Source organism: Numenius arquata, chromosome 19 (assembly GCF_964106895.1).
Source record: "Numenius arquata chromosome 19, bNumArq3.hap1.1, whole genome shotgun sequence".
NCBI classification, from domain to species: domain Eukaryota; kingdom Metazoa; phylum Chordata; class Aves; order Charadriiformes; family Scolopacidae; genus Numenius; species Numenius arquata.
The window spans coordinates 1,362,553-1,388,566 of record NC_133594.1 but is presented as its reverse complement, the minus strand read 5'-3'; the positions used below and the strand labels follow the sequence as shown (position 1 = coordinate 1,388,566).

Here is a 26,014-nt window from a genome sequence, read left to right as displayed (position 1 = left end):
AGGAGAGGCTGAGGGAGCTGGGGGGGTTCAGCCTGGAGAAAAGGAGGCTGAGGGGAGACCTTCTCACTCTCTCCAACTCCCTGAAAGGAGGGTGTAGCCGGGGGGGGGTCGGTCTCTTCTCCCAAGGAACAGACGATGGGACAAGAGGAAACGGCCTCAAGTTGCAGCAGGGGAGGTTCAGATTGGATATTGGGAAGAATTTTGACCCGGAAAGGGTTATTAAGCCTTGGAATGGGCTGCCCAGGGAAGGGGTTGAGGCACCGTCCCTGGAGGGATTTAAAAGCCGGGTTGACGTGGTGCTGGGGAATATGGTTTAGTGACGGTGGTTTGGTTCTTTTTTGGCTTGGTTTGTTTGTTTTTTTTAAGGTTGGACTCGATGAGCTGAAAGGTCCCTTCCAACCCAGACGATTCTGTGATAATAAAAAAAAAAAAATGCACACATTGTGCTTGGGGAATAATAAGCAGAGAATGGATTTGTGAAGGGAAAGGGGAAGAAAAGCAGGGTTTTTTGGTTTGGTTTTTTTTTTTTGTGGGCAGCCCCTTTCCTGGGCCGGGGGGAGGAGCGTGTCGGTCCAGCGCCCACCGAGCACCCCAGGGCCTGACTGAAGTTCAGTGGGGGGGGGTGGTGGCCACCCTCAACCCCCCACGTCCCTCCCCGGGCACGGCCATCACCCGCCTCCCGCCTTCAAAAGCAGGGGGGGCCGGGCTGAGCGCCCCCGGAGCGCCATGGCGGTGGGGCCGGAGGCCGGCGGGGAGTGCGGGATCTGCTACGAGGCCTATCGGGGTCCCGGGGGGGTCCGGGCCCCCCAGCAGCTGCCCTGCCGCCATTCCCTCTGCCTCGGCTGCCTGCGCAAGCTGGTGTGTCGCGCCGCCGCCGTCGCCTTCGTCAGCTGCCCCTTCTGCAGGACGGTGACGCTGGTGCCCGAGCTGGCGCCGGGGGGTCCCGGGGCGACGCCGGCCTCGGGGACCCCACGTGGGGAGGAGGAAGAGGAGGAGGAGGAAGGCAGCGGTCCCCCTCCAGCCGCCCCCCAAGACCCAGCGCGCCCCGTGGAGATGGCGTGTGCGACCCACGGCCCCGTCTTCGCGGTGAGCGGGATGGTGTCCCCCTGCGGCCTCCGCCGCGGCCCCGAGGTGCCCGGTGCCTTCGTGCTGGGGCTGCCGGGCCGGGGGCTGCTGCTGGACACGCAGCCCCCCCTGGCCTCCATGGAGAACCTGCGCCTCGGCTTCGCCGCCGGCATCCTCGTCCTCATCGTCTCCACCTTCTTCCTGCTCGTCTTCCTCAAGTAGGTCCCATGGGGGAGAAGGGGCTCCCGTCCCCCTGGATGGACCCGGCCGTGGGGCAGGGGCTTCTCGGGCCCCGGCGACGTGAGCAGGGAGAGGGCCCAGGACGGGGCTGGGGGCTCAGCGCCCCCCAGGATCCAGCCCAGACGCGTTGGGGGCCGCAGGACGCTGGGCTGCCCCGCACACGAGTCCCGGGGCATCAGACTCTTTAAAAATTAACTTATTGCGGCGCTTTCCTCTCCCCCCCCGGGGTCTGCCTGCGCTCACCTCCCGTTTATAAAGGCTCCCGGCGCCTCCGGACCCCCCGGTGGCAGCTCGGCGGGAGTCACGGCGTGGGGGCCACACGCGATTCCCGGTGTCGCAATCCCCAAGGCTGGAAAATTCCCCCAGCTGCGCTTCAGCCCGTGTCACCGGCAGCGAGGACGGGGCAGAAGGGGACGGGCAGGGTCGCCCGGTGAGGGACACGGTGGCCGGGAAAGGACCCAGCCCTGGGGAGACACGAGCCATTAAAGCCAGACATTGGCCCAGCGCCGTCTCCGGTGGTTTTTCTCTCTACCTGAGGCAGGGAGAGGTTCGCAGCAAGAAAAAGGTGCCGCCTTCGCTCTCAGCGGGCAGGGCTGGGTGGGAAAACCAGGGCCCGGGCACAGAGAAGGGGGTCCCCTCTCCTTCCCCCAGTCCTACAGGGAAGTGGGTGTCAAGCCCCATCTCCACCCCACAGCACCCTCCCGCTCCCAGCTGCAGCCCCGTCCCTCCCTCCGTGGTACCGTGCTCCCACCTCCCGGCCCCAAGCAGCGCCCCGAAGTGGGACCAGCCCCTTCGCAGCCCCCCATGGTGGCATCTGCCCCCTCCTCGGGACCTGGCACCTCCATCGCTCCCAGGGCCCAGGAGCCCCAGAGGCCACTGTCCCCCCCAGGGAGCCCAGAGCTTTCTCAGCCCAAGGACTGCGCACGCGTGGGCACAGGGGACAAACACGGTTTATTTTAGGTCCCGAGATCGAGCCAGGAAAAAAAACGGGGAAAAAAACGGAGGTAGAGGGAGACACCAACACGGGGAAGGGGCTGCGGTACCTGCCGTGCCCACCTTCTAGAGAGACAAGTGTCAAACCCCGACCCCCGCAGCCCCGTCCCCGCTCACAGGCCCAGGGGAGCCGAGCAGGGACCCTCCTGCACCCACGGACCCCGCTTCGAGAGACCAGGCTGCAGCAAACCCCCGTGAGACCGTGAGGGCCCTCCTGGAGAACCACGTCACGATCATCTTCTGTCCTGCAGCTTCTTCCACCACCGCAGCACAACCTGGCAGCCGCAGTCACAGCACAAAGGGACCTTCCCTCCTTTCCCAGGAGAGGGTTTAACAGCAGATTTTCTACATCAAATCCGTCTCCAGCCAGAGCTCAGTCAGTTTTCAAGTGCGTAGAAACGGATGGAGCCCGACTACAGTAAAACCCACACGAGCAAAATACTACAGGTTTAATTGCACTTTATTTTTTGGGAAGCGAAGGGCAAAGCCCTGGGGTTGTCTGCCTGTACCGGGGATTTGTCTGTATCGGCAACACCCTCCACCAGGGCAGGGTGCTCGGGACTGGGCTGTAGCTCGGGGGAACCCCAGAAAACCCGGGTCTCACCCACCCTCACCGAGTAACTGTTCGGTGCTTTGACTTGGGGAGCAGCTCCCCAGGGAACCCCCAGCCGAGTCCTCCCTGTGACACAAGCGCTCGGGGGGCAGTGGGGACGGCTCTTTCCCAGCCTTCGGTCTCATCCTCAGTTGCGGCGCTGAGTGTGGGGTGGGGGGACAGGGACCCACCGCGCTCCGGAACAGGAATGCCCAGCGCTCTTTTTCTTCCCTCCCAACAAATTGCATTTAGAAGGACACAGATCAAATTCTTATCAGAAATAAGAGGCAGTTGTAGAAACTAAACTCTAGTGGAATTATTTTAAGCACTTCCATTTTATTAAGTGAAGGGGGGTTATAAGTTTTAAAGACACTAAGACCCGCTCACAGTTTTAAGCTGCGTTAGTGCCGATGAGTAGAGAGGTAAAGGTGCTACGAGAACTCCAAGTTGTGCGCCCAGCCCTCCGTCCTCGCTCCTTCATATCTTGGTCCACTACGGGTCAGAAGTTACTCCCCCACCCCAGGCTGCCCCGCAGAGCCCCAACAAGGCTGGTTACAGCTTCTGTCCCACCATCACTGAGTTTTAACTTGTGCTGTGACCGTCGCGCTTCCAACAGCAGCAGAGAAAAAGGCACAGGAGAGGGGCTGGGCTGCCGGCAGGAACTCTCCTCTAGAGAAGGAGCACGTTACACACCTGTATTGCTGCTTCCACTGCAGGGAAACACGACCCAGCGAAAAAAATAACCTCCCCTCTGGCCACAAAGGGAGAAGAGAGGAGCTGGCTGCACAGGGAATCATTTCTGTGAGGCCTCTGGGACCTCCCTAAAACCCAGCTGGGGATTTGCTTCCTCGCAGCAGCAGTTACAGGACGCTACATCTCTGCTTGGAGCATCGGTCTAACAGAGCCCGGGTGCCCCGGCTGCAGGTCAGCAAGCACCGCAGGCACTGGAGCTCTCAATGCCTGAGAGCACCCACCTGAACCACCCCAGCCCCAGGGGTTGCCCCAAGCCACCGGTAGGGAGCCGCTGGCCCACAGAAACACCTGTCTGGGGGCTCTGGGCCACATCTCCCACCGCACATTGCTAACACCTGGGGATAAACCCGTGTGGAGTCCCTGGGAACTAGTGGGAATCTTCCAAGGAGACCTTCACTGGAGGAGGAGGGGAGATTTTAGTCTGTTTTTTTTAAGTAGTTACTCCTGCATGGTCCTGCCAAACTTGTTCTTCTGAAGCACTTCCCAAAGTTCACATTTGCATAAAGTTTCAGATTAATGAATGGAGGGTTGACAGAAGTAGGACAGCGATACAGAGGTGCAGCGAGACCCTCAGCCCGTCCCCAACCTCCGCATCTCTGGCAGGTCAGAGCGAGGGGTCCGAGCGCCCGCGAGCACCAAGAGCCATCCGCTCTCAGCCCCATCCGTCTGCGGGACAAGAGCCTGGCAAGTCCCTGGTTGTTCACAACTGTCCCACATCCGTGGCTCGTTAAGTGCCAAGTGCACAGGAAGAGGAGAGGGCTCACAGGCGCTCACCAGCCGGCTCTTCATCCCAGCCAGTCCAGGTCATCATCATCATCATCGCCAAAGAGCGGAGCTGGAGGGGGACGCCCCTTCATGCTCTGGAAGTAAAACCAGAGGGAAACGTGTCAGTCTCGACAGCTTCCCAGTATTTAGTAACTGCTACACAGCTCTGGCCTCTCCAGCAGCTTTAGGGAGACGATTTCAAGAAGCCTCATTACTGACGTTTTTATACTTTTCATACAATGGCTTAATATTCCAGGAGAGAGACTTATGGGCTAAAAGGGACAGGAGAGGGGCGAGACGCTAAAACCCTGCAGTGACCCTGGCAAGTCTCACTGGTTTGATGCCAGCGGAGTTTGTCATCACTCCCAGCCCAGGGAACCCTTCTGAGCTCAATGAGAAACAAACTCCAAAATACTCCTGATTTATAGGGTGAACACAGGGGAAACTCTGAGCTCGGCCAGCAGGAGCTGGGCAGTCCCCCACCACCACGGGAGGGGTTTCAGACACGCTACAGGTTAATGCCCAAACCAGTTTAGTACGAGCAGAAAGACAAACAACCACCTACCACTTCCTCCTCATCCTCCTCTTCAGAGGGAACACGAGGCTTCAGTGGTTTAGGAGATGCCGTTTCAAAGAAATTGTCATCCTCAAAGAGGCTAGAAGAAGATAGAGAATTAACAGCTCGCTTGTCACACCAGGATCCCATCATCTGCAAGGTCTATTAAAGAATGATGTAGAAGTTTTGTCACTGAACCAAACTCTTAAGGCACGTACTCTTCACCAGAGCAGAACGATACTGGGACCCAGCAGCCACCAGTACCAGGTCCCAGGGAAGGTGCACGCTCCCCTCTGCACTCAGCTGGGACTTGTTAACGGGGATAACAGGACCAATGTCCCACCCCATCCCTGACACCGGCCTGCCCTGCAGCCACCCTCCCAGCAGAGCCTGCCCCCAACAGCCTGGTCTCTGCCGGCACCATGATGGTGCTTCAGCCTCACCAGGCACTGCCCCACAGCCAGGCCACAGCCGTACCGGCCCCTGGGCGCACTGCTGGACCAGAGCCAGCGAATCAGCAGGAAAGTGGGATTGTGGATGCCCCAGCAGCCACCCCTCACCTGGAACCTTTCTGCCTGGGGCTGGAGCCCAGTTCCTGCCGTCCTGGGGTTTCTCTGAGAGCTGGACTCGGTGCTGCTGGGCTGGGTGCTGAAGAAGGCTCCTTCTCGGAGCTACTTCCATCCGACAGGTCTGTGCAGTTCTCTCCATCACCATTTAAGGGAGGGGGCTCTAAACCCCCCACGGGCTCCTCTGCCTCCTGCTCTGCAGCTGGCTTTTCTGGAGGCACTGCCACATCCGCTTCTCCCAGCCCAGCTTCTAGAACAGAAGGTTCTGCAGCTTCCGCCTGCAAAGATACTCCGGAGGGACCATGCTCAGTCTCAGCTCCCCCCATGGGACTGCTCTCCTGCCTTTGCTCAGCGGGGACAGGGTCTGCATCCACCTGGGGAACAGGCTGTCCTGCAGGATCAGGACCCAGGCAGGATTCAGCTGGAGAAGAGAGAGGCTCCCCCTGGACCTCCTCCTCTTCTGACACCCCACTGCTCTCCATCACCTGCTCTTCCTCAGCAGTTTTGGGCCCGGCAGACAGAGGAGCAGACTCATCTTCCTGGTCAGACACCACGGAGCCTGCGGTGGCTTCCCCAGGACCAGCTGAGAGTGCCACACTCTGTGCTGAGCTACGCTGCATGGGCTCTTCGTTGTCAGTCTTTGCTCCAGGTGATGCCTCCCATCTTGCCGCTCCTATTCCAGATTCCTCCTTTTTACCATCATCATCTGGTTTCTCCTGCTGCCTGCTGAGCAGCTGCAGTGTTACAGTCTGAAAAAATCAGGTAGAGAGAATGCAGGTTATACCCTAAAACACAAACCGTCACAGATCCCTCTATCATCTTCTACTCCTAGGCTGCTTTGCCACCCACAACAAGTTTCTCCTCCACAGTTAGTCCAGACTCACAAGAGAAGTCTGTTTTCAGCCCCAGACTCGTTCTCTCACACCCATCACCCCGTATCTCTCATCACTCTCGTACCTTAATGGTGTTCATGACGACGCCCAGAACTGTTCTCCCACTGTACGTCTCTTCCAGCTCAAATTCACCCCGAAGAGACTGAAATACACCATTCATTATCTTCTTTACCTGAAAAAGAGCAAGACGGGAAACAAAGGTAAGATCCATTAACATGTGAAGCGCTGGACTCAACAGCAGATGCTTCTCCAGGTGAAGGAACAATAAATCCAGACACACACACGGTTTTCAAAGAATCCACTTTTCAAATCAAAAATTCCCATAGTGAAGCAGAATACATCACATTGTCTTAATCCAGAACCATCACACACCCCCCAAACCCATCCGTCCAGAACTGAAGCAGGTTGCACAAACCCAAAAGGCAGACTGACACTTACTTCTTACCATTCTTTCAACTTTTAAATCTAAACCTCAAGTCTTAAGCTTTAACCACCCCCAAAAAAAAAAAAAAAATAAAAATCAAGCAACCAAGTGGGCAGCAGGAAGATCCCACCCTTTCTGCCTCCGTAGACCCTGCTCCTAGAAACATGGTGCTTCTGAGGACAAAATAATGTTTTTCCTTCTTATCTCTGCTCCAAGAGAAATAATACAAGGCAAACAGATTTGCTTAGTGAGGAGAAATACTGGCTAGTGAAGCTCACTTCTTCTGTGAACTCCGCAGGTGAGGAGCCATCCTGATGCCTCTCCAGGTCTCGGATGCGTTCCTCATAGCGAGCCCTCAGTGCCGCAACATCCGCCTGCAGGGCCGAGTACTGCCGAGGGAAACCGGGAGTTAGAGCAGCTCCAGACACCACCGCAACAGACCTTGCAGGGGATGGGAAAACAGGAAACGGGATCTGGAAACGGCTTCTTAGTGAGGGGTAGAATTGGCGAGTGGAGTTTTAAGCTGGGCTTTGATAGAGAGTTGCAAAAGACTTGGCTGAAAGTATCAGCACCAAAATAAAGCTATCCGACCCAGCCAAAACCCTGGAGATCCACAACCGTGTCATCAGCTCTTCAAGCAACACCAAGAACAGGCACAGCATTACTGAGATCCCAGTGAAATGAGGGCTGGGTCTCACCATTGGACCTGTTCTGGTTTGCTGGGAGTTATTCCTTCCCTCTCATACTCTGGAACTCATGTTATTACTCTGGACACAGGTCTCCCAAGGCTAGTGACCACTGCCCTCCGGTTCATAGTCAGCTGCTGTGTTCTTCCCTTTACCTTCTCTTTGATAGGCTCTAGTTGCTCCAAACGTTGCTGAAACTCAGACGATTTTTGCTCCTCTGCTTTTTTCGAGTGTTTTAGAGCCACAATCTGAAAGACAAGAACCAGAGCCCATCAGTTTCCAGCCCCTTTCGGTGTCACCCACTTCAAAACAGCTTCTGCTCAAACGCAGTCACTCAGAACAGCGCAGAAAAGCAGAGGAGACCGTAGCTGTTGCTTTAGCCCGAGACTGACAGCATCTTGGCTCTCCCTCACTCAGAAGTGGGCAGTAAATTCACTAGCTCACTAGCCCACCGTCCCAACCTAACAGATGCAAACACAGACACATCCCCTGGACAAGACCAAGTTCCACAACAGTCAAGAAATTAAAAAGTCAAATCACAATTAGGTGGGAGAGGGTAGTTGGTTACAGTTACTGGTTATTTGGCATTCCATTTCAGTAATAAACCCAGCCCTTTTACCTTCTCTTCTAGCTGAGACAGCTGCTGCTGCAGGGAATCTCTCTGCTCACACACCTCCTGGTACTCTCTAACATGCTGCTCCTTGGCCGAGGCCAGCGCCCGCTCACATTTGGCTTCCCACTGGGATTCCAGCTCTGCCTGGATGAGCGATAGCTGCCCATCACATGAGAGAGATCGTTAGGAACACACACACACAATCTGTATTTGCACAAGCAGCTGAAAACTTGGGGCTGGACAGTATCTCCTGCCCTCAGCTGGAACACCCACATGCGGATGGCAGCCCTGGAGCAGGCACCAGCTCCTGCCCACTCCTTTCAGAGTTTAGTTCTGGCCACGATCCTTCAGGCTGGCACAGATTTCAGATCCCTTGGCATATTTCTAAGCAGTCTTTCACTCGGCAGTAGCCCTGAATTCTCTCTACCGTGAGCTTAGTTTGGTGCCTCTCCTTTCCTCAGCCTGAGGCTCTCTAACGCAGCCTGACCCCGATGCCAGGTGCCAGCCCCCATCGATGCTGCACCAAAACTCCACAGCCGCAGCAGGAGCCCGTGGCTAGAGTCAGAGAAGGACTGGGACCCGGCAGCCTTCCTGCCTGCTCACATCACCCGCTTCCTTACAGAGACATCAGTGTAAAGCCCAGAGGCAGATGCAGGGCCAACAAACCAGCAAAGATATTTTAGAAAGACAAAGTGAACCCTTTGTTAAAGTTAACTCCTAAAATCAAGCAGGCAACATCTTCATTCTTCCACTACTTGAGCGTTCTCAAAACTATTTCCCACCCATATATTCCTATGAGCCTTCCAGACTCTTGCTGGAGAAGCTGCCGTGACTCCTCACCTGCTCCGCTGCTGCCTGGTCAGTCGAAGTCCGTGCCTTTTTCAGCAGCTGTCGAAGCTTGTCCAGCTCCTGCTGGTACGATCTGCGTATTTCTTCCATCTCTTCCTCAGCTTGAGCTCTCTCTGAGAGGGATTTCTTCTTCCTCTCTGCAAGATTCTGCAATCCAGAACAGGACATAGAATAGGCCAGTTTGCACCAAAGTAGCTTCTCTTCCTTGTGCAGAAAGAGCTTCTTTGAGCAGGGAATGTTATCACTTTAAAATCAAGCTGCGATTATTTTAGAGGTAGGAAGGTTAACATATTACTGTCTAAGATATTAAAAAAATTTAATAAAAATCACATAAGCACAAAGGATCCACCAGCACAGGGATCCTTGCCTGTGGATGAGTCAAGATTTACCTAACTTGCATGTTTACAAGCAAGAATATTGGGTTAAATTTCAGCAAACAACCGAAACCCTGCATCCCTGTAACGCTGGCACTGGACATACCCTTTCCAGGGTCTCCTTTTCCACTTTTAGGTCCGTTAACTCTTCTTCCAATGCTGTGATCTTCATGTCCAGCTGCTTGCGGCTCTGCTTCTCAGCTTTGAACCTACTCTGAGTGTCCTCAGAGGCTTCTTGGAGCTCTGCAAAAAACACACTTCACTGTGGGTTTCAGCGTTACCTGTATTTCAGGTTAGAGCTTTTGGGGGCTGGCGGGAAGGAACAGTGTCTCTTGCACAATGAAATCAACCCCACGGCTTCACCTGCAGGGGGAACTAGAATTTATCAAGAGTTTCTTCTGTGAAATGGCAATGCTTATACCTCAGCTTTCATCTTAACTTTTCAGCCACTGGAGCATTTCTGGTTCCTCTATGAGAACAGCAATGCCAGATCGCTGTCCATAGGCATCCCCGTGACAGGATGATTTTGTTCATTGATTCATCCCACTTTCCTTGTGGCGGTAATAAGGATGCACATAGCCTCCAGACATTTCAGTGCATCGATGTCCTTCTTTGATACCCCTGTGACTGATCCCAGGGAAAGCAGGAACGCGGCCGATGCACCGCAGCCGGGGAGAACGGCCCCACCCGGAGCCTCTGGCAGAAAGCACCAGGGGAGATTCGAGGTCAACCCCAGGGATTTTGGAGTCAGGGATACAGAGGATCTGAAGCCTGCTATATTCCAACAGAGAAAGAGATATCGGCAGCATACGAAGGGGTTCGAGCTGCTTGGGAAGTGGTTGGTACAGAAGCACAGCTCCTCTTAGCACCTTGACTGCCGGCGCTGGGCTGGATGTCCAAAGCAAGGGTCCCTGCCGTACATAGGGCACGGATGCCACGCGGAGTAATTGGATTGCACTGATCACACAGGGAACTCGAACGGGAAACCCCAGTCACCCAGGAATTCTGGAAGTGATCATGGACTAGCCAGAAGGCAAGGATTTCGGAAAGTCACCAGAGGAGGAGGTGACTCTTGCGGAAGAAGCCCCACGCTGGGTGCCAAACAGGACTATCATGGTTTAGCTTCAGATGGCAACAGAGAACCTACATGCCACTCTCTCACTGCCCCCTCCCAGCCGTGCGGAGAATCGGAAGAAAAAGGCAAAACTTGTGGGTTGAGACAAAGGCAGTTTAACACAAGAGCAAAGGGAACAGGAAAACAACAACAACTCCAATAGAGGAACGTACAAACACTAATATGGCACCAGCACTCACCCACCGGACCTGGGATACCCCAACACACTCCCCAGCAACTTCCTGCCACCACCCCAGCTTTAGACTGGGCATGGCTGACATGGGTTGGATACCTGTGTCCCTGCCAGATCCTGGGGAAAATTAACCCTATCCCCGACGGAACCAGGACGTTACCCCAGAAGAAAGGAAAAGCTTATGACTTCAAAAGAAGAATGACCTCAAGGAGCTCTCATGGAACAGGCCTAAGAACTCCTACCTGCTAACTGTGCCTGCAGTTTGTTGAGCTGTGTCTCGTGTCGCTCCGCCTCCTGCAAGGCAGCAGACAGTTGTTTCCGCAGGTCCATCTCCTTCTTCTGGTGGGCCGTCAGCTCCAGCTGCAGCTGGGAAACCTGTGCCGTGGCAGCTGCTAACTCCTCTGCAACTTTGGCCTGTGTCACAAAACGGAGCAAGGAAAAGGAAGGGAAAAGTGATGTGAGTGTGAGGAGGCACCAGAACTGCTCTCACAGGAAGAACCGACAAGGTACTGGAGACCTTAATGGGGAAGTGCTGGGATCCAGCTCCTCACAGACATCTCCAAATTGAAGAGGTAACGATAACTTTTTTTGCCATGTAACTGAGTGGTTTGGCTGTAACCTGTCCAGACTGACTAGGAATTTGCACGAGGCCATCAACAACCTCATCACTGCATTAATTCAGCTCAGTGAGTTTTCCTGAGAAGGTTAAACGTGTTTTTAAGACTAGTACCAGTGCCTGGTGGCTCTGCTCAGAGTTGTCAGGCTATGACAGCATCTATTCAAGTAAAAGCCTGGGCTCCAACATCTAATTATCTTCAATAAGGTTACAAATCACTGAAAAGCCACACAAAGCATAGGCTTGTTCCAGCCAAAAGAGCACCTTCCCTCAGAGCACGCAGCATGTAGCCACCTTGAGGTGCCCACACGGGCAAGGCTGTCATTTGGAGCAGAGCTCTCACAGGAATTTGTTGACGTGTTTGGATTTAGGATTGCTCGGTCGGTGACTCATGTAAAACCAGGCACAATACAGCTCGTTAGACAACTTGTAAACAATATGTCAGGGGAGGCTCAAGGCATCAAGACAAAGACACAAAGTCACACTCCCAGTTTTGTTGCATGACACAAAGTTCAGAGGATGCTCTGCAGAGACAGAGCTACACCAGTTGGAAAGCCTCACTTGCTGCAGGGAGTTCTTGAACAGCATCTGTATCCACACCTACATCCAGATTCCCAACAGCCTTTCACTGCCGTGTAACTGGAAACTGCAGGGGAACTGGAGTTTCTCTCTGCTTTATCCCCATAAGAGAACTCAAGTGCTTCTTTTCAGACTAGGACCACTGCCTTCTGGCAGAGAAGAGCTGTGAGCAAAACTGTTCCAACTGTGGTGAGGATGAACGTGTGCTGACCTTGAGGGCCAGGATACCACACCATTAATTTTAAAGAGGAGGCAGCATTTCAACAGAGACTGGCTAAAACCAATCCGCTTTCCTCTTATATTTCCATAAATGTCTTGCTGCAGTTCAAGATACCAACTCCTTGCGTGCTAAAACCAAACCAAAACCCCATGGCACTATCTAAAGGTTATTTTAACATTTGCCTTTGTCTTTAATGACAAATAAAGAGAAATAAAAAGGAAATCTCATGCCAGGGACTGTTACTATACTTAAGTTTCTGCAGTGAATGTTTCATGTCTACACTAGCTCAGCTCCAGCCTCCAGCTTTCAGGTACCCAGAATCTTACATGATCAGCGTCTGCTCTGACAATCACATGATTGTGTCCTGTTTCTCCCGTGGGAGAGGCGAAATGAGCAGTGTGTGACAAAGCTCTTTGAAAGGGCTCCCCAAGAATGAGGGGGCCAGTGGCGACGCTGCCATTTATAAAGCCCTTTTCCAAGTTGAAGATCCATCTGTGCTAATTTAAGATCTGAGGCAATTATTTGAATTCCAATCAGCCTGTAGCTAGTTCAAGAGGAAGCTGGGCTGGCACTATCAAGGGCACAATTCTGTGTCACCTCAGTCAGCAGACACTGCCTCACCTGGTCCCAGCCCCGATCCGCTGGCGGCATGTGCTAGGAAGAGAAAGCAGCGACAGGAAACAGCAAGAGTTAAGAACACAACTTGAAAGGCAGAGGCATTAATCATCATCAGAAAAGCAAAACGCTTCATTACAGGAGCCTAAGACATGCCAGAGAAGCCTTTAAATTTTATCAAGAGCTGTAAAAGCTTAGACAGAAAAAGGTGGTGAAGCCTGGCTTAAAAAGAAAGAAGGTAAAGGTACCTTCAGAGGTACGTGACAGCCCCCAGACGCAGGAGCGGTCCCATAGTGAGCACCGTGGCTCTGGGGAGGGTGGGGTATTAGTTATCCTTATGGCACACGAAGCCTCCAGCTCAAGCTGTGAAACGCTCTGCCAGGGTCAGAGATCTAGAACAGCAAGCGACTAGTACCTCCTCTCAGTGATCCTGGGGACAGATGCCTGGCCTGGGTCACAAAATAAAAGGTGACTCCCTATTTTTAAAGTAAAGAATAGATAAAACAGCTTAAAGTTCTCTTCCCTGACTCACTCTGTCCGTGGCGATCTCAGCATGGCAGTCACAGAGCAAGCTAGCTTAGATAAAAGGAAGAGGAAGGAATCCCCGCCTTCATATTTACAGTCAATACTCTCACAAAATTTTGGGAAATCTTCTCCCAGTGCAAAAGTTGTGGTTTTTCTGGTCCAGCCTGAAGTCTATTCACGTAACAGCGTTATCACCCAGGCAGTGATGGCTGAACCAGGTGGAATCCTATTGAAGACGAGGCCCAAAAGAATCCTGAAGATCATATCTTATACCTCCAAAAGATGCTTCCTCCCCAAGTTACTTATCCCACAGGCTGGATGCTGTGCTCACTGGCAGAAAGGAATTTTATTTATTATTTCCAATCTGACTTATTCTTGGTTAGAATCTCTCGCACTCCCTATATATTATGGGTATGTGACCTGGGCTCTCAGTGGAAAAAGGCAGCTCCCCCTCATTGCTCACCCCAGCACAGAGTTATCAGCCATATATCGCTCTATTCTTTAGCATATTTGCTAATATACTTTGGAAAGCTGCAGTTTCTGCCATTTTTCGACGTACTGGGTTACGGTTCTCATGCAGAGCAAGCATTTATCATCTCGCATTTGACCGGGAGAGATACACAGCTCAGCAGGGGAGCGCGGTGCAAGGCTGAACCTGGTGTAAATTAAAGGAGCCAGTGCTTGAAAGAGCGCAGACGACACCATGCGATTCCAGACCTCAAAGCCCCCCTGGGCTGGGACCAGTGGGCGTTACAGCATATGCAGCCATGCATGAAGTGCCTTTAACTGGTTTGAAAGCTATTTCCCAATAGCCCCTTTCACACAAGCACAACACATTATTAGTAGAAACAACCAGGTTTTGATTAGTATAAAAAAAAAGAGATGTAAAAAAGTGCAGTTACGAAACTCTAGTAGGAGATAATTTTTCTTATAGCTACTTTCACTCTATGTCAGTTAAATATAAGGAATAAAAAAAAACCACTTCTGAAACTGTCAGTGCAACTGGATAAACAAAGTATATTTTCAACCTGACAAAACCCTGTGATACACAAATTTCCTCAACATATTGGCTATATACCTACAATTTTAACAATAAATAAGAAACTTTCCTGTAAGCCAAGAATATTCAAGCTACGACAGCATAAAAAAAAATAAATCTACATTTATATCCTCTGTGCTGCTTTTGTTATGAAAGCCATGAAATATTCAAATTGTTTCTCAAAACAGCGTTCAAAACTCAAGTTCAGAACCGCCGTTGTCTTGTAAAAGAACGGGTTCCAGCCTCGACTAAGGCGGCTTCACAGTGTGTTTTAGTGCAACAAGCAGCCCCTTTCCCGGCTGCAGGCAGAGCTCTGCGGCTCCTTGTCCCCATTACCTTCTCCTGCTCCGCGTGCAACACTCTTGCCTGGGTGTTCTCATTTGTCGTTTGCAGTGAATGGTTCCTCTGCTCCATCAGCAAGTTACTTTGCTCGACGTATCTGTGAAGAGGGGAAGGCCGCGTGAGCATTTACATAAATACACGACTTGGAGCGAAAGGCACAAATAGAAAGGTGATATTTCAAAGGAGTTTTCTCCATGACAAGTCCCAGACAATTTTGCAGGATGCCCTGCACTGAAGAGCCTGATCTCAGAAGGGTGGAATGGGCGTGCCTGGCACAGCAGAGATTATATCAGTTTGGGTAATACTTCACCTCGTTGCAACAAGTCTAATGATCCTATCACCCAGTTAAAAGAGTTTTGATAACCTGATATCCACTGGCCTTTGCCATTTCCTTTAAGAAGGGGAATAACTTGTTTAACTGCCTTGAACACAGACCCAGCCATGGAACTAGGGACACCACATCCTCTACAATTTCTTCCACGTTACTAAAAAGCTAGCAAAAGTAAATTAACTCCCAGAAGCAGAGCAAGCGTGCTCAAAGAAGGTTTGAGGGTTTTTTCCCCCCCTTTAACACATTCAAGTAAACTGCAGTTTTGGAGATATGCCCCGAGGGGGTGGGGAACCACACTTTTAATGCCTTGAAAAAAAGCCACCTTAAAAATAGAATGTCTCTATGCTAAAGAGCACCTCTCCTGGTTATACCAAACCAAGCGTAGGCTAGAAAGACTTTGCAGGTGCAGGGAAGCAGTACTCTCCCACTCCTTACCTCTGATTCCGCTCGATCAACTCACTGATCTTCTCGTTCTGCTCCTCAATCCGACTGCTCTTCTCAAATATCTCTTGCTTCAGCCTCTCATTCTCCTAAAGCACAGCCCAGCATGAATATTTGTCTTACTTAAGACTTCCTTGCAGCAGCACCTAAGCCTTTGTTTTGTACAGATGCAGGACAGCAGTGAGACTGATCACCTTCAGTGGTCACCTAACAGGAAGGTGCCATGCTGCACTTAGCGGGAATCCTGGCACAGGACAGAGGGTGCCAAACCACATTCCAGAGAACGCTGTGTCTGGTTGACTTTGTCACCCACAAACCCCAAGACTGTAAGGCTGCTGCCTAGAAAAACTACAAAGCGTAAGACTAAGTGGTGAAAAACAGAATTAGGTGGTTCCCGCAACTCAGTGCTTCAGCTGTGAAACTCCGGTCTGTGGGATGCTGGGGGTTAAGTCCGTAACAGTTTAAAAAGAGGTGGAATTTCTCTCACACGAACACCAAGGCCTATTAAATATCAATATATCAACTCTGGCTCAGGAAGTACCCAAAACACAAACCGTTGAGAAAAGCTTTTTTGGGAGGACAGGGGTGGAAATCATTGTCTGTCTCATGCTCTTAACTAGAAGTTGCTTTTGGCCATGCAGAAACAGAACACATGGGGGGATGGACACTCGGGCCAAGCCAGTACAGCTGTCCTCGTTAGGAATAACACAGTGGGCTCCAGTTCCTTACAGAAGGAGCCAAAAAAGGCTGGCCACGCTCACCTGGATTATGCGTTGGATATTGCTCATGATCATGGAGGCTTCCATAGTAACAGAGGAGATTCCAGGCAGCAGTGAGCTGTTAGCCGCGTTTTGTTTCTTCAACTCCTCCACCTGTAAGTACAAGCCATTCGTAAGTCAGGGGAAATGAATTTACGGATGTAGGTAAGAGAGTCTGACATCTGCAAAGTTCCGTTTCACTGTTCCATCTGAGCAGCTGTAGGGTATACGCCTCTGCATCACCTGCGACAGCTCCCGAAGGGCAGCGAATGTCTCCAGACATAACGCATCATATGAGAGTAAGAGACAGCACTGGGACGAGTGGCTGACACCCCAGAAGGCTGAGCCACCACACAGCGAGACCTGGACAGGCTGGAGAGTTGGGCAGAGAGGAACCTGATGAAATTCAACGAGGGCAAATGTAGGGTGCTGCACCTGGGGAGGAATAACCCCTGCACTGGTACAGGTTGGGGGCTGACCTGCTGAAGAGCAGCTCTGTGGAAAAGGATCTGGGAGTCCTGGTGGATAACAGGATGACCATGAGCCAAGAAGGCCAATGGCATCCTAGGGTGCATCAAGAAGAGTGTGACCAGCAGGTCGATGGAGGTCATCCTCCCCCTCTGCTCTGCCCTGGTGAGGCCCCATCTGGAGCACTGGGTCCAGTTCTGGGCTCCCCAGTTCAAGAAGGACAGGGAACTGCTGGAGAGGGGACAGCAAAGGGCTACGAAGATGATGAGGGGACTAGAACATCTCTCTGCTGAGGAAAGGCTGAGGGACTTGGGTCTTTTTAGTCTGGAGAAGAGAAGACTGAGGGGGGATCTGATCAACGCCTATAAATACTTAAAGGGTGGGTGTCAGGAGGATGGGGCCAGTCTTTTTTCAGTGGTGCCCAGTGACAGGACAAGAGGAAACGGGCACAAACTGGAACATAAGAAGTTCCACCTAAACATGAGGAAGACCACCTTTCCTGTGAGGGTGGCAGAGCCCTGGAACAGGCTGCCCAGAGAGGTGGTGGAGTCTCCTTCTCTGGAGACATTCAAACCCCACCTGGACATGTTCCTGTGCAACATGCTCTGGGTGGACCTGCTTTGGCAGAGGGTTGGACTGGATGATCTCCAGAGGTTCCTTCCAACCCCATATCATTCTGTGGTTCTGTGACAGCAGCCTCCCCCCAGCCTCATCTCAGCTTGCTCACAGTAGCTGAATTACTACCACTACAAGGTCTGATGACGATACCAAACTGGGAGGACTGGCTGACACTCCAGAGGACTGTGCTGCCATCCAGCATGACCTGGACAACAAAGGCAAGTGTAGGGTCCTGCACCTGGGGAGTAAGAATGCCAGATACCAAGATAGGTTAGGGATGGACCTGCTGGAAAGCACGTCTGGGGTCTGGGGGTCCTGGTGGATAGTAAACTATCCATGAGCCAGCAATGGGCCCTCGTCACCAAGGGAGCCAATGGAATCTTGGGCTGCATAGGGAAGAGTGTGGCCAGTAGGTGGAGGGAGGTCATTCTCCCCCTCTACTCTGCCCTGGTGAGGCCACAACTGGAATACTGCATCCAGTTCTGGGCTCCCCAGTTCAAGAGAGACAGGGAACTACTGGAAAGAGTCCAGCATAGAGCAACAAAGATGATGGAGGGATTGGAGCATCTCCCTGGTGAGGAAAAGCTGAGAGAGCTGGGGCTCTTCAGCCTGGAGAAGAGAAGGCTGAAGGGAGACTTTATCAATGCTTCCAAGTATCTAAAGGGTGGGTTGAAGGAGGATGGAGCCAGACTCTTTTCAGTGGTTCCCAGTGAGAGGACGAGGGGCAACAGGCACAAGCTGGAACATGGGAAGTTCCATTCAAATATGAGGAAGAACTTCTTTCTGGTGAGGGTGGCAGAGCCCTGGAACAGGCTGCCCAGGGAGGGTGTGGAGTCCCCTTCTCTGGAGATCTTCAAGCCCCGCCTGGATGCTCCTGAGTGATGTGCTCTGGGCAATCTTGCTTTGGCAGGGGAGTTGGACCAGATGGTCTCTAGAGGTCCCTTCCAACTCCAACAATTCCGTGACAATAACGGAATTTTCACTAAGTTAACACATCACGGATAAGTGTAATGCTGGCATTTAAGTAGAGCCAGCTCCTCAGACCACATCTGGAGAGCAAATAGCACTAGTGTTGTTAACAAGCCTGTCCATGCCATACATTACCTTGGCAGCCAGATGATCCATTTTATCTACTACTTTGCTAACAGCCATTCGGATTTCGGTGTTGTGCTGCCGAGCTTCTGTCATCAGAAAGGAAGTAACATCCCCAGGTGCTTGAATGGAAAGGAGAGAGATCTATAGTCACAAGGGGAAAATGCCTGCACACAGACATAGCAAAAGCAACGCGTAGCGGTATGAAGCCTGCCAGACAGGACAGCCACTCTCTTCCCAGAAATAGATGGTATTTGGTAATGGTATCTAGAAAACTAATAACGTAGGTATTTTCCAAATAACATGAGTAGGCAGGTTTATGACTACAGGAAATTCTTGGGCCACATGACAGCACTTAGGTTGACAAGAGGGAAGCTCCCAGAGCACTGAAGAATACACAGAGAGGTACAAACAACAGGAATGAAGGCTGGCTCCCGAAATTTTGAACTGAAAAACTGCACTCCAAGAAGTGTTCAGCTACACTCAAGTCTTCATCAACAGGGATTACCTAAATGGTTCTTTAATTGCCTTTTGTCCTTCTTAGGCTGCACCTTTTTTGGGGGTTATGTCCTCCCACTTAGTGAAGGCTCCTGTATGTACACTTAAATTCTTTTCCTGGCTGGTAGGACAGCTACCAGTAACTGTGTGTACTGTTACAGTTATATTTGTAACTGGAAGCACCAGCTATAAAATACCTTCAGTAAAACACAGCCTTGGGAAAATACCTAGAAATTCCCCCCCATCCACACTGCTTGAATTTCCTTGATGTAAGAAAAGGATGGATATTTATTAGGAAATGTTTGCCCCTAATTGGTATCCAAAAATAAGAACTTGGGAAACAGCACAGCATTACAGACAGGTGAACATGCTACCATTGCTACCTAAATCATCATTATAAACAGTTTACTGCAGGTATAGCAGCCCTCTGAAAAGCATGTACTTGTTTAAACGTACCTTGGTAAGGCGCGGGATACATCTGTCCTACAGGCTGGAGCTGAGAAGCAGACGCAGCAGTTTGGGGGTAAGCAAATGCCATGCCCGGATACGCCTTGCGGAACAAATTCAACAGATTAGAATGTGTTTTGATATTTCTCCCCACCCACACTTGAGTGGTTTTCATGTTTTTTAAGCCCCAGAGCAACGATGATATTTGGAAAGAAAAAAAACCCAGCCAAAGAATTAGGGAGCAGAAAGTCAAATTACACGGCAGTCATAGTAAAAGGAAAAAAGCAAAGCCACTCTTCTTTCAAGGCTTAGATATGTGTTCAAGTTACCACAGCTCAATAAGTACCTTCTTCCCTGAAGTTTAAGCAGAAGCACATTCCCCCTCGTTTATGAGAGGCAAAGATCAGATGTGAACCCCTCACTGCGGCTTATCGGGTGGGCAGCAATCTGAAGTCACACTAACTTGAGCACAAGGCTATTCCTAGGAAAGGCTCAAAACGTGCAACCCAACCAACTTCATTGCAGCTTTACTGCTCGGTGCTCATCAGAAGCAGCTACACAGACTGAAGAACGTGTTAAATGCTAGGAGTACCTCACTCCCAGCAATTTACTCTCTCAGGCAAGATAAAAAAAAAAAGTTACAATACAACTTGGGTCAAGTTTCTAGAAAAATTCAGGATATTGGGATCAGACTTTCAAAACAATAAATCCAAATTGCTGCCAGATTTAAACTTCACTTTAACGACTAGTTTCTATTTCATCAAACAGAAAAGCCTATCTTTTTTCATCTTGTTACTCACCACAACTTCTTCATTCTTAATACAAGGCAAGTGCAAAGCCAAAGCAATGCACCAGGGGTTTTTTTTTGTTGTTTTTTTTGTTTGGTTTTTTTTTTGTTCGGTTTTGTTCGTTTTTTTTTTTTTCTTTTTTTGTTTTTTTTTTTTTTTTCTACATAGTGTTTGTATTTATTACAAAATATTTCCTTCTTCTGCCTGGACCCTTTAAAAACAACCAGTGCTTCTATGTGGCATGCCACTGTTTGATTTCCGAACCCTCCACATAATCGGTTAAGTAAAAATAACTACAGAAACCATAAGGTAATAAGCTTGGGTTTAGAATTCGCAGAAGCGTCTGTACGATAGCTTTGTACTCAGTCGTCACTACCTGATGTGGCAAATACATGGGGTGTTAAGCCCCCAGTTCTCTTATTAGCAGGTGGATTGCATCACTTTACAGCAGCACCACAAGCCTTTTAAAAGGATTATTCTTTTGCCAGATGAAAAACCATGACCCACAAACCCCTTCAGTGTGCAAAAGAGCTCTCGCAGAAAAACAGACCATGACCAAGAAAAACTTAAACTGAAAGGCTTTTGTTTTCACCTGCTCTACAAGTACTTGGAATTTTTTATCTTAGCCACTACAAAAGCAGATACTAAACAAAGTCTGGTTAATTCTTAGTTCTACTTTAAAAAACCATCAGCAGGCAGAAAAGTAGCCTTTTTGATTAAATTTTAAGAGACATTTGTTTCCAAACCTAAGAATGCCAAAGAAGAGTCAGAAGCAGCAGCCTGGGATTCTCACCCTTACACGCTGCTATGGAATTCCCGCTCCCAGCAATGAAGATGACAGTAAGACTTCTGAGAAAGGACAGAAGTGCCAATATTCTTGATTTCATTTTGGTACCTGAAAGCCCTGTGTCCCTCCCGGCAGAGCTGAATGGGGCTGGATCGTTGCAGGTATTAAAGCAGCAGAAGATACCGGGGGTGTAGAACCAGATGCTTGAGGTACTGAAAGGGAAGAAAGAAATTCAGCATGCCATAAGGTCGCTAGAAATAATTTAACTCACTCAGCGTGAAACACAAAAATATTGAACACCAGCCTGTCTGCAGCCTTGTGAAAACTAAATCCAGTCAAACAAGTGATAAAAGGTCAAGAAAAGCGTCATCTTTCACAGAAATTTCACTTCTAGCTACACTTTGACAACCTCTTTTCACTCAAACAAAGGTGGCTCTGAAATTTCCTGGCACAAGATGTTACTCAGACCGACTCTAACGACTGCTCAGCTGACCAGCAGCTGACCTGACCGTTCCATCATGGGAAGACAGGCCAAGCTCGCTCCAGAGCTGCCAGCCTTCGCTATTGTTTCCATCGTTTTCAAACAAAAAAAATAATTCTGCTCGCTGGGAAAGAGATTGTAATAGGTCCGTTTACAAACCACATGTCCTAGAAGTCTCAGTGCCACCCCAGCACACATGATGACAGAGCAGCTCACGCACTGCGGCTGCTCCTCCTCAAGCAATAATGCGAGCACATGACCACAATGGCTCTACTCCAAGGAATTCCATCTTGTGCTTTATGGATGAATCTACCTTTGGATCAGCAAGGTTATTAGAAGTATCTACCAGGTTCTATTTCAGCTCCCAAAAGGCATCCTCTATTCACACAGCCCTTGTGCTTGAAGCCTGCGAGGAGGTGACATTTCTCTGTACCAATCCCAGCCTGACAGTACGTTACCTTGTGTGGACACTGTGGGCAGCACTGCGTGAGCTGGCTGTGAGGGTCTCACTGAAGATGAAGCCACTGGTTGCGCCGTCCCTCTCAGCGTATTTGGATCCTAAAAACATTTCTGCACATTACAAGGAATGCTAAAGAACGAGCAAACAGTTTGACCCCAAGGTCACTTGAGACTGGGTGTTATCCAATTAACCCAACTGAACTAGACCAGAACAGTGGGATCATTAAAGCCTCTTGCCACAGAAACAGTGAACAAAGGGAGAGCTATTGTTACGGGCTCCTCTTTATGGAATTCACACTGAGGAAAAAGCGTCAGTCAACACTTATGGGACTGGTGACATACCTCTATTTCCGAGTCACTGGAGTCAAGCTGGCTTCCTGCTGTCCCGGCAAGGAAAGGCAGCATGGGCTGTCCCATCTTCGCCATCCGAGAGATGAGCTTCGCCTTTGCTACGTCTGGATTCTAGAAGAAACGTTTCCAGTTACTCACTCTTCCTTGTCTCTCAGCCCAGGCTTTTCAGACATTACAGAGACATTTATTAGGATTAGCCTCTTCTAAGTCACTGACTTAATTATTCTGGTTCTTTCAATTTTTCAATGACTGAAAAAATGATTTTCAGGCACACAAGATAACACTGTGGATTTGTAAGTCTGGCTTGATTTATGTACTCTCCTTCTGGGATGACATTGCTGTCATTGCATAGGAAAATCTATCCCTGCACGAAACACAGCAACAAGAAGATTAACAATGTGTTAATTAAGGAAGCTCTTTAGAAGCTTCTTCTGTCCTGAGGCACATGCAAGAAGTCATCTTCTCATGTAGCTGTATAAACTTACACCGAATGTCCCAATTACTTTTTGTTATCCATTTTAAACTTGTCCATTTATCCAAGAAGACAATTAGCCATTTGAGTATCCACACGGTCAAGGTAACTTTACATTTAAGAGTAGGAAGTGAGACTGAGGTTCCTCACGTTCTACTAATCCCTTCAAAAGCATGGCCCTGATCTGCTGTTAATAAGGTGAACAGTTCAGAGTGTCTTCTTGCTTGATGTTCGCTTTATCTTCAGCAACACTGAATGCAGAGGTGAAACCAACCAACCTTCCCTACTTAAGGCTTCCAACTCGTTAGGAAAAAACTCAACAGCACTTACTGCTAGTTGTTCACTGATGGAGTTTGACTTGACCCGAACAGCCGGCTCCCTGAAAAGCCAAACAGGTGTATATTGATATTGGAGACTAACAAAAATTCAGCATCCACCATTCTGCATTTCTAAATACTGTCAAATACACCTTCCTCTGAGGAAAACCATTTTCTTGTATTTTGAGCATTTCTTTTAGCTGACTTTTGGAAGATTCTTTGTAATATTATCTATAGATTCTGAACATCATTATGGGCAAGTTCCACAGCTGTAGAACAGCTGACTACAGCAAGATGATGCTGACTGCTGTAATGACCCCATTCTGGTACAATTTTAACCAAGTCCAATAACAAACTACTTACGGCAACAAAACTAGCACTTATACTTGAACTCCTCAAAAAGGATGACTGACCCATTTAGTTAATTTGAGAAACAAATGACAGTGTAAAATTTGCAATTAAACAAATTGGCCATTACCCAAGACCAATTTATGACTATGCTGCCGCCTGAGACGAGCGCGCTGTTGTAGCAGGACCCATACAGCTAAATTACGCCTACCTGGAAAGAAATTACTTCTTTCATCTGTGCCCATCTCTACTTCTTTAAAACTGAAAGTCAGCATTCAAGCAGACAATTTCCTGCAGTTGTTGCTAGCAAGCACTTCTCTGCCACACCGATGGCACTACGCTGGCAGACAGAGGACCCATGTTTGCCAAACAATGTGCGAATGCAGCGCTGTGCCAGATGTTAGTGAGCATTCCCATCTTTTCACACAGAAACGTGTTTTAACTGTGCTGCTCCTTACCCGGGCTTTGGAGGTATCGTAGATGGAGGCAACAAACCAGTGTCTGCAGAGAAGCCGTCGGAATTGGGCACTGGAGAAGGTGCAGCAGAATCCCTTGAACCCACACTCTGTCCATCCAAAGCAGAGCATTCCTTCACCAGCTTCACCTTAAAAAGTATATAATAAAATAGATGTTTTTCTGGGTTCCCAAAAAAATTTCCAGCAATTTGTTACTTTTGATGTCTGCTCCTTTGTCAAGCTCATGTGCTTCAAGTAAAAGCACAGAACTGATTCAGAACTGGAGAAGCTGAGTCTTTACATCCTGTTAGTCCTCATTATGAGCATTTTGTTTTCCCAAGTGACTCACAAATAAGACAATGAAAAGATCCCAAGACAGTTAGAACAGACATGTCTTAGTAAACAGCCTAGAGGGATTTTGGGGGTTTAGGGTTTTGTGTTTGGGTTTTTTTTTAAATTAAAGATATGTATCTTCCTGAGGTACATGGTTTATAACAGTTTCTGCGCTGTAGTTCTCAAGCCAACAACAGCTTTTCACCTCACAGACAGACGCTGCCACCCAACAGCTACAAAGCAGATGTAAACCAAACACTTGGCAGGAGATACTCACCCGTCTCACCTCCACCTCGAACACCAACGTGGAGTCTGGAGGGACACGGCCAGCCACTCCCTGGGCACCATAGGCCCATGCCGGAGGAATAATGAGGTACCTTCGTCCTCCTTTCTTCATCCCCATCATTCCTTCTTCCCAGCCCTTTGGTTTCCAGAGACATAACAAAAGAGAAAGTGAACAGTTTGATCAGTGACATTAGAGTTTCTTTTAATTACACTGATTAAGACTGCTTCAGGCAGAAGATTCCAGAACACAGACAGATTCTTGTAAAATCCTATTCATTCTCAGTCTGCAGCACTAAACCTTCGTCTTACAAAGAGTCATAATGGCCAATTATAAATTGCAACATTAGTTTGAGAATAAAGATGCAGCTCCCAACATGTTGATAACGAAATCAAACAGATGCAGTAATCTCTAGCCTGAAGGCTGGAGGCTTCCAGGTCCCCATATAGTTCCAGAAACCTGGTTAAAGTGTTAAATATCATAAATTAAGCAGCTCTCACAGATCACACTGATTTCCTGGAGAAAAGAACTGCATGCTGCGCTGGGTGCTCAAATTCTGCAGTTGTGCGTAGCTTGCAGGGCACAGAGTGGTGACACCTCTCTGCGTTCTGGGAACGGATGAACTCCACGTCATTGAGAGATCATTTCCAAGTTGCTATGATCAGATTTACAAAGCACCCACAGAAAATGGTTGTACCGAAGGAGATTTAGAAATTAGAGCAGTGCAAACTGTCAAACGGATGCCACTATTTAACAGGATGACCACTACATCCAGGCAACATTAATAAGATACATGTTAAAACCCCATAAGTAGAAAAATAGCGTATCTTCAGTAAAGGACAACTTGTAACAGGTCGTATATTAATTTCTTGGGTAATAGAAGTGGTCTAAACAAAAGCATCTCCGATTCACAACCTGATTTTATGGAATAACATAAACATAAGACAGCACCTGGACTGAAAAATTACTACAATCAAAACCCTCGTGAATGAGCTTAGACAGTAAAACTACTCTTGGCAGCATCTTTTACTAGACCATCCTAAAAGTTGTCCGTTGTCTTCACCCTCTCATGCCCTTCTTCCAGCGGTTGTACCAGAGCTATCTGCTGCTCTGCGTCTGAGGCACAGCGAGTGGGGAGGAATCTGAAGTTCTTCTCAAATTGAAACCCTCCCTTAGAAATAGTGTTCCCTGAGAACAAGATAATGGCTTAAGTGACAAAAAAACCCCAAACCGCTGCTCTTGGAAACAGGAAGCTTCTCTTTTATCAAACAAGATACTTTCTAACACTGCCATTGAGAAGGAGCCTTGGTATATTGTGCAAAAAATAAAGTTTGAGTGAGTCACTGTTACAGTGTTTCCTATCAAGTGAAGCACATAATAGAAATAGCATATATGAATCCTGAACAAAATCTTAAGTAACTCAAAGCTCGGAGACTTCAATTATTATAATGAAAGTGCCAGAAGTTCTACCTTGATGACCTTCCCAGATCCCAGCTTCAACCGCAACAGCTTGTCCTTGTTCACATTCGAGTCAAACACCTGGAGAGTTGAAGAACAAAAACCACAAAATACATAGATTTCCCAACAGTTTCAAAATTCCATGATACTTTACATATTCCATGAACTCTTACAATCTCGTATGTGCTATTTCCCATTCTGCTACTTCCAAGAGAAA

At 49.2% G+C, this 26,014-nt stretch overlaps 1 protein-coding gene across 1 annotated transcript in view; it reads right to left on the bottom strand.

Annotated features, from left to right (window-relative positions):
* Nucleotides 1-3,213: 3,213 nt before the first annotated feature.
* The window catches only part of FKBP15 (FKBP prolyl isomerase family member 15), a 29,748-nt gene continuing 6,947 nt past the window's right edge, over nucleotides 3,214-26,014 (bottom strand). Inside the window, exons 8-30 of the mRNA XM_074161179.1 lie at nucleotides 25,810-25,878; nucleotides 24,334-24,477; nucleotides 23,727-23,872; nucleotides 22,934-22,982; nucleotides 22,123-22,242; nucleotides 21,780-21,879; nucleotides 20,949-21,052; nucleotides 19,275-19,368; nucleotides 18,333-18,442; nucleotides 16,146-16,256; nucleotides 15,379-15,473; nucleotides 14,607-14,709; nucleotides 12,713-12,745; nucleotides 10,919-11,090; nucleotides 9,476-9,612; nucleotides 8,987-9,142; nucleotides 8,153-8,305; nucleotides 7,689-7,781; nucleotides 7,126-7,236; nucleotides 6,488-6,595; nucleotides 5,525-6,279; nucleotides 4,974-5,064; nucleotides 3,214-4,503 (exon numbers count right to left, since the gene is read on the bottom strand). Coding sequence (XP_074017280.1) covers nucleotides 4,429-4,503; nucleotides 4,974-5,064; nucleotides 5,525-6,279; nucleotides 6,488-6,595; nucleotides 7,126-7,236; nucleotides 7,689-7,781; nucleotides 8,153-8,305; nucleotides 8,987-9,142; nucleotides 9,476-9,612; nucleotides 10,919-11,090; nucleotides 12,713-12,745; nucleotides 14,607-14,709; nucleotides 15,379-15,473; nucleotides 16,146-16,256; nucleotides 18,333-18,442; nucleotides 19,275-19,368; nucleotides 20,949-21,052; nucleotides 21,780-21,879; nucleotides 22,123-22,242; nucleotides 22,934-22,982; nucleotides 23,727-23,872; nucleotides 24,334-24,477; nucleotides 25,810-25,878 — 3,129 coding nt within the window. The 3' untranslated portion in view covers nucleotides 3,214-4,428. The remainder of the gene's footprint in view (nucleotides 4,504-4,973; nucleotides 5,065-5,524; nucleotides 6,280-6,487; nucleotides 6,596-7,125; nucleotides 7,237-7,688; nucleotides 7,782-8,152; nucleotides 8,306-8,986; nucleotides 9,143-9,475; nucleotides 9,613-10,918; nucleotides 11,091-12,712; nucleotides 12,746-14,606; nucleotides 14,710-15,378; nucleotides 15,474-16,145; nucleotides 16,257-18,332; nucleotides 18,443-19,274; nucleotides 19,369-20,948; nucleotides 21,053-21,779; nucleotides 21,880-22,122; nucleotides 22,243-22,933; nucleotides 22,983-23,726; nucleotides 23,873-24,333; nucleotides 24,478-25,809; nucleotides 25,879-26,014) is intronic.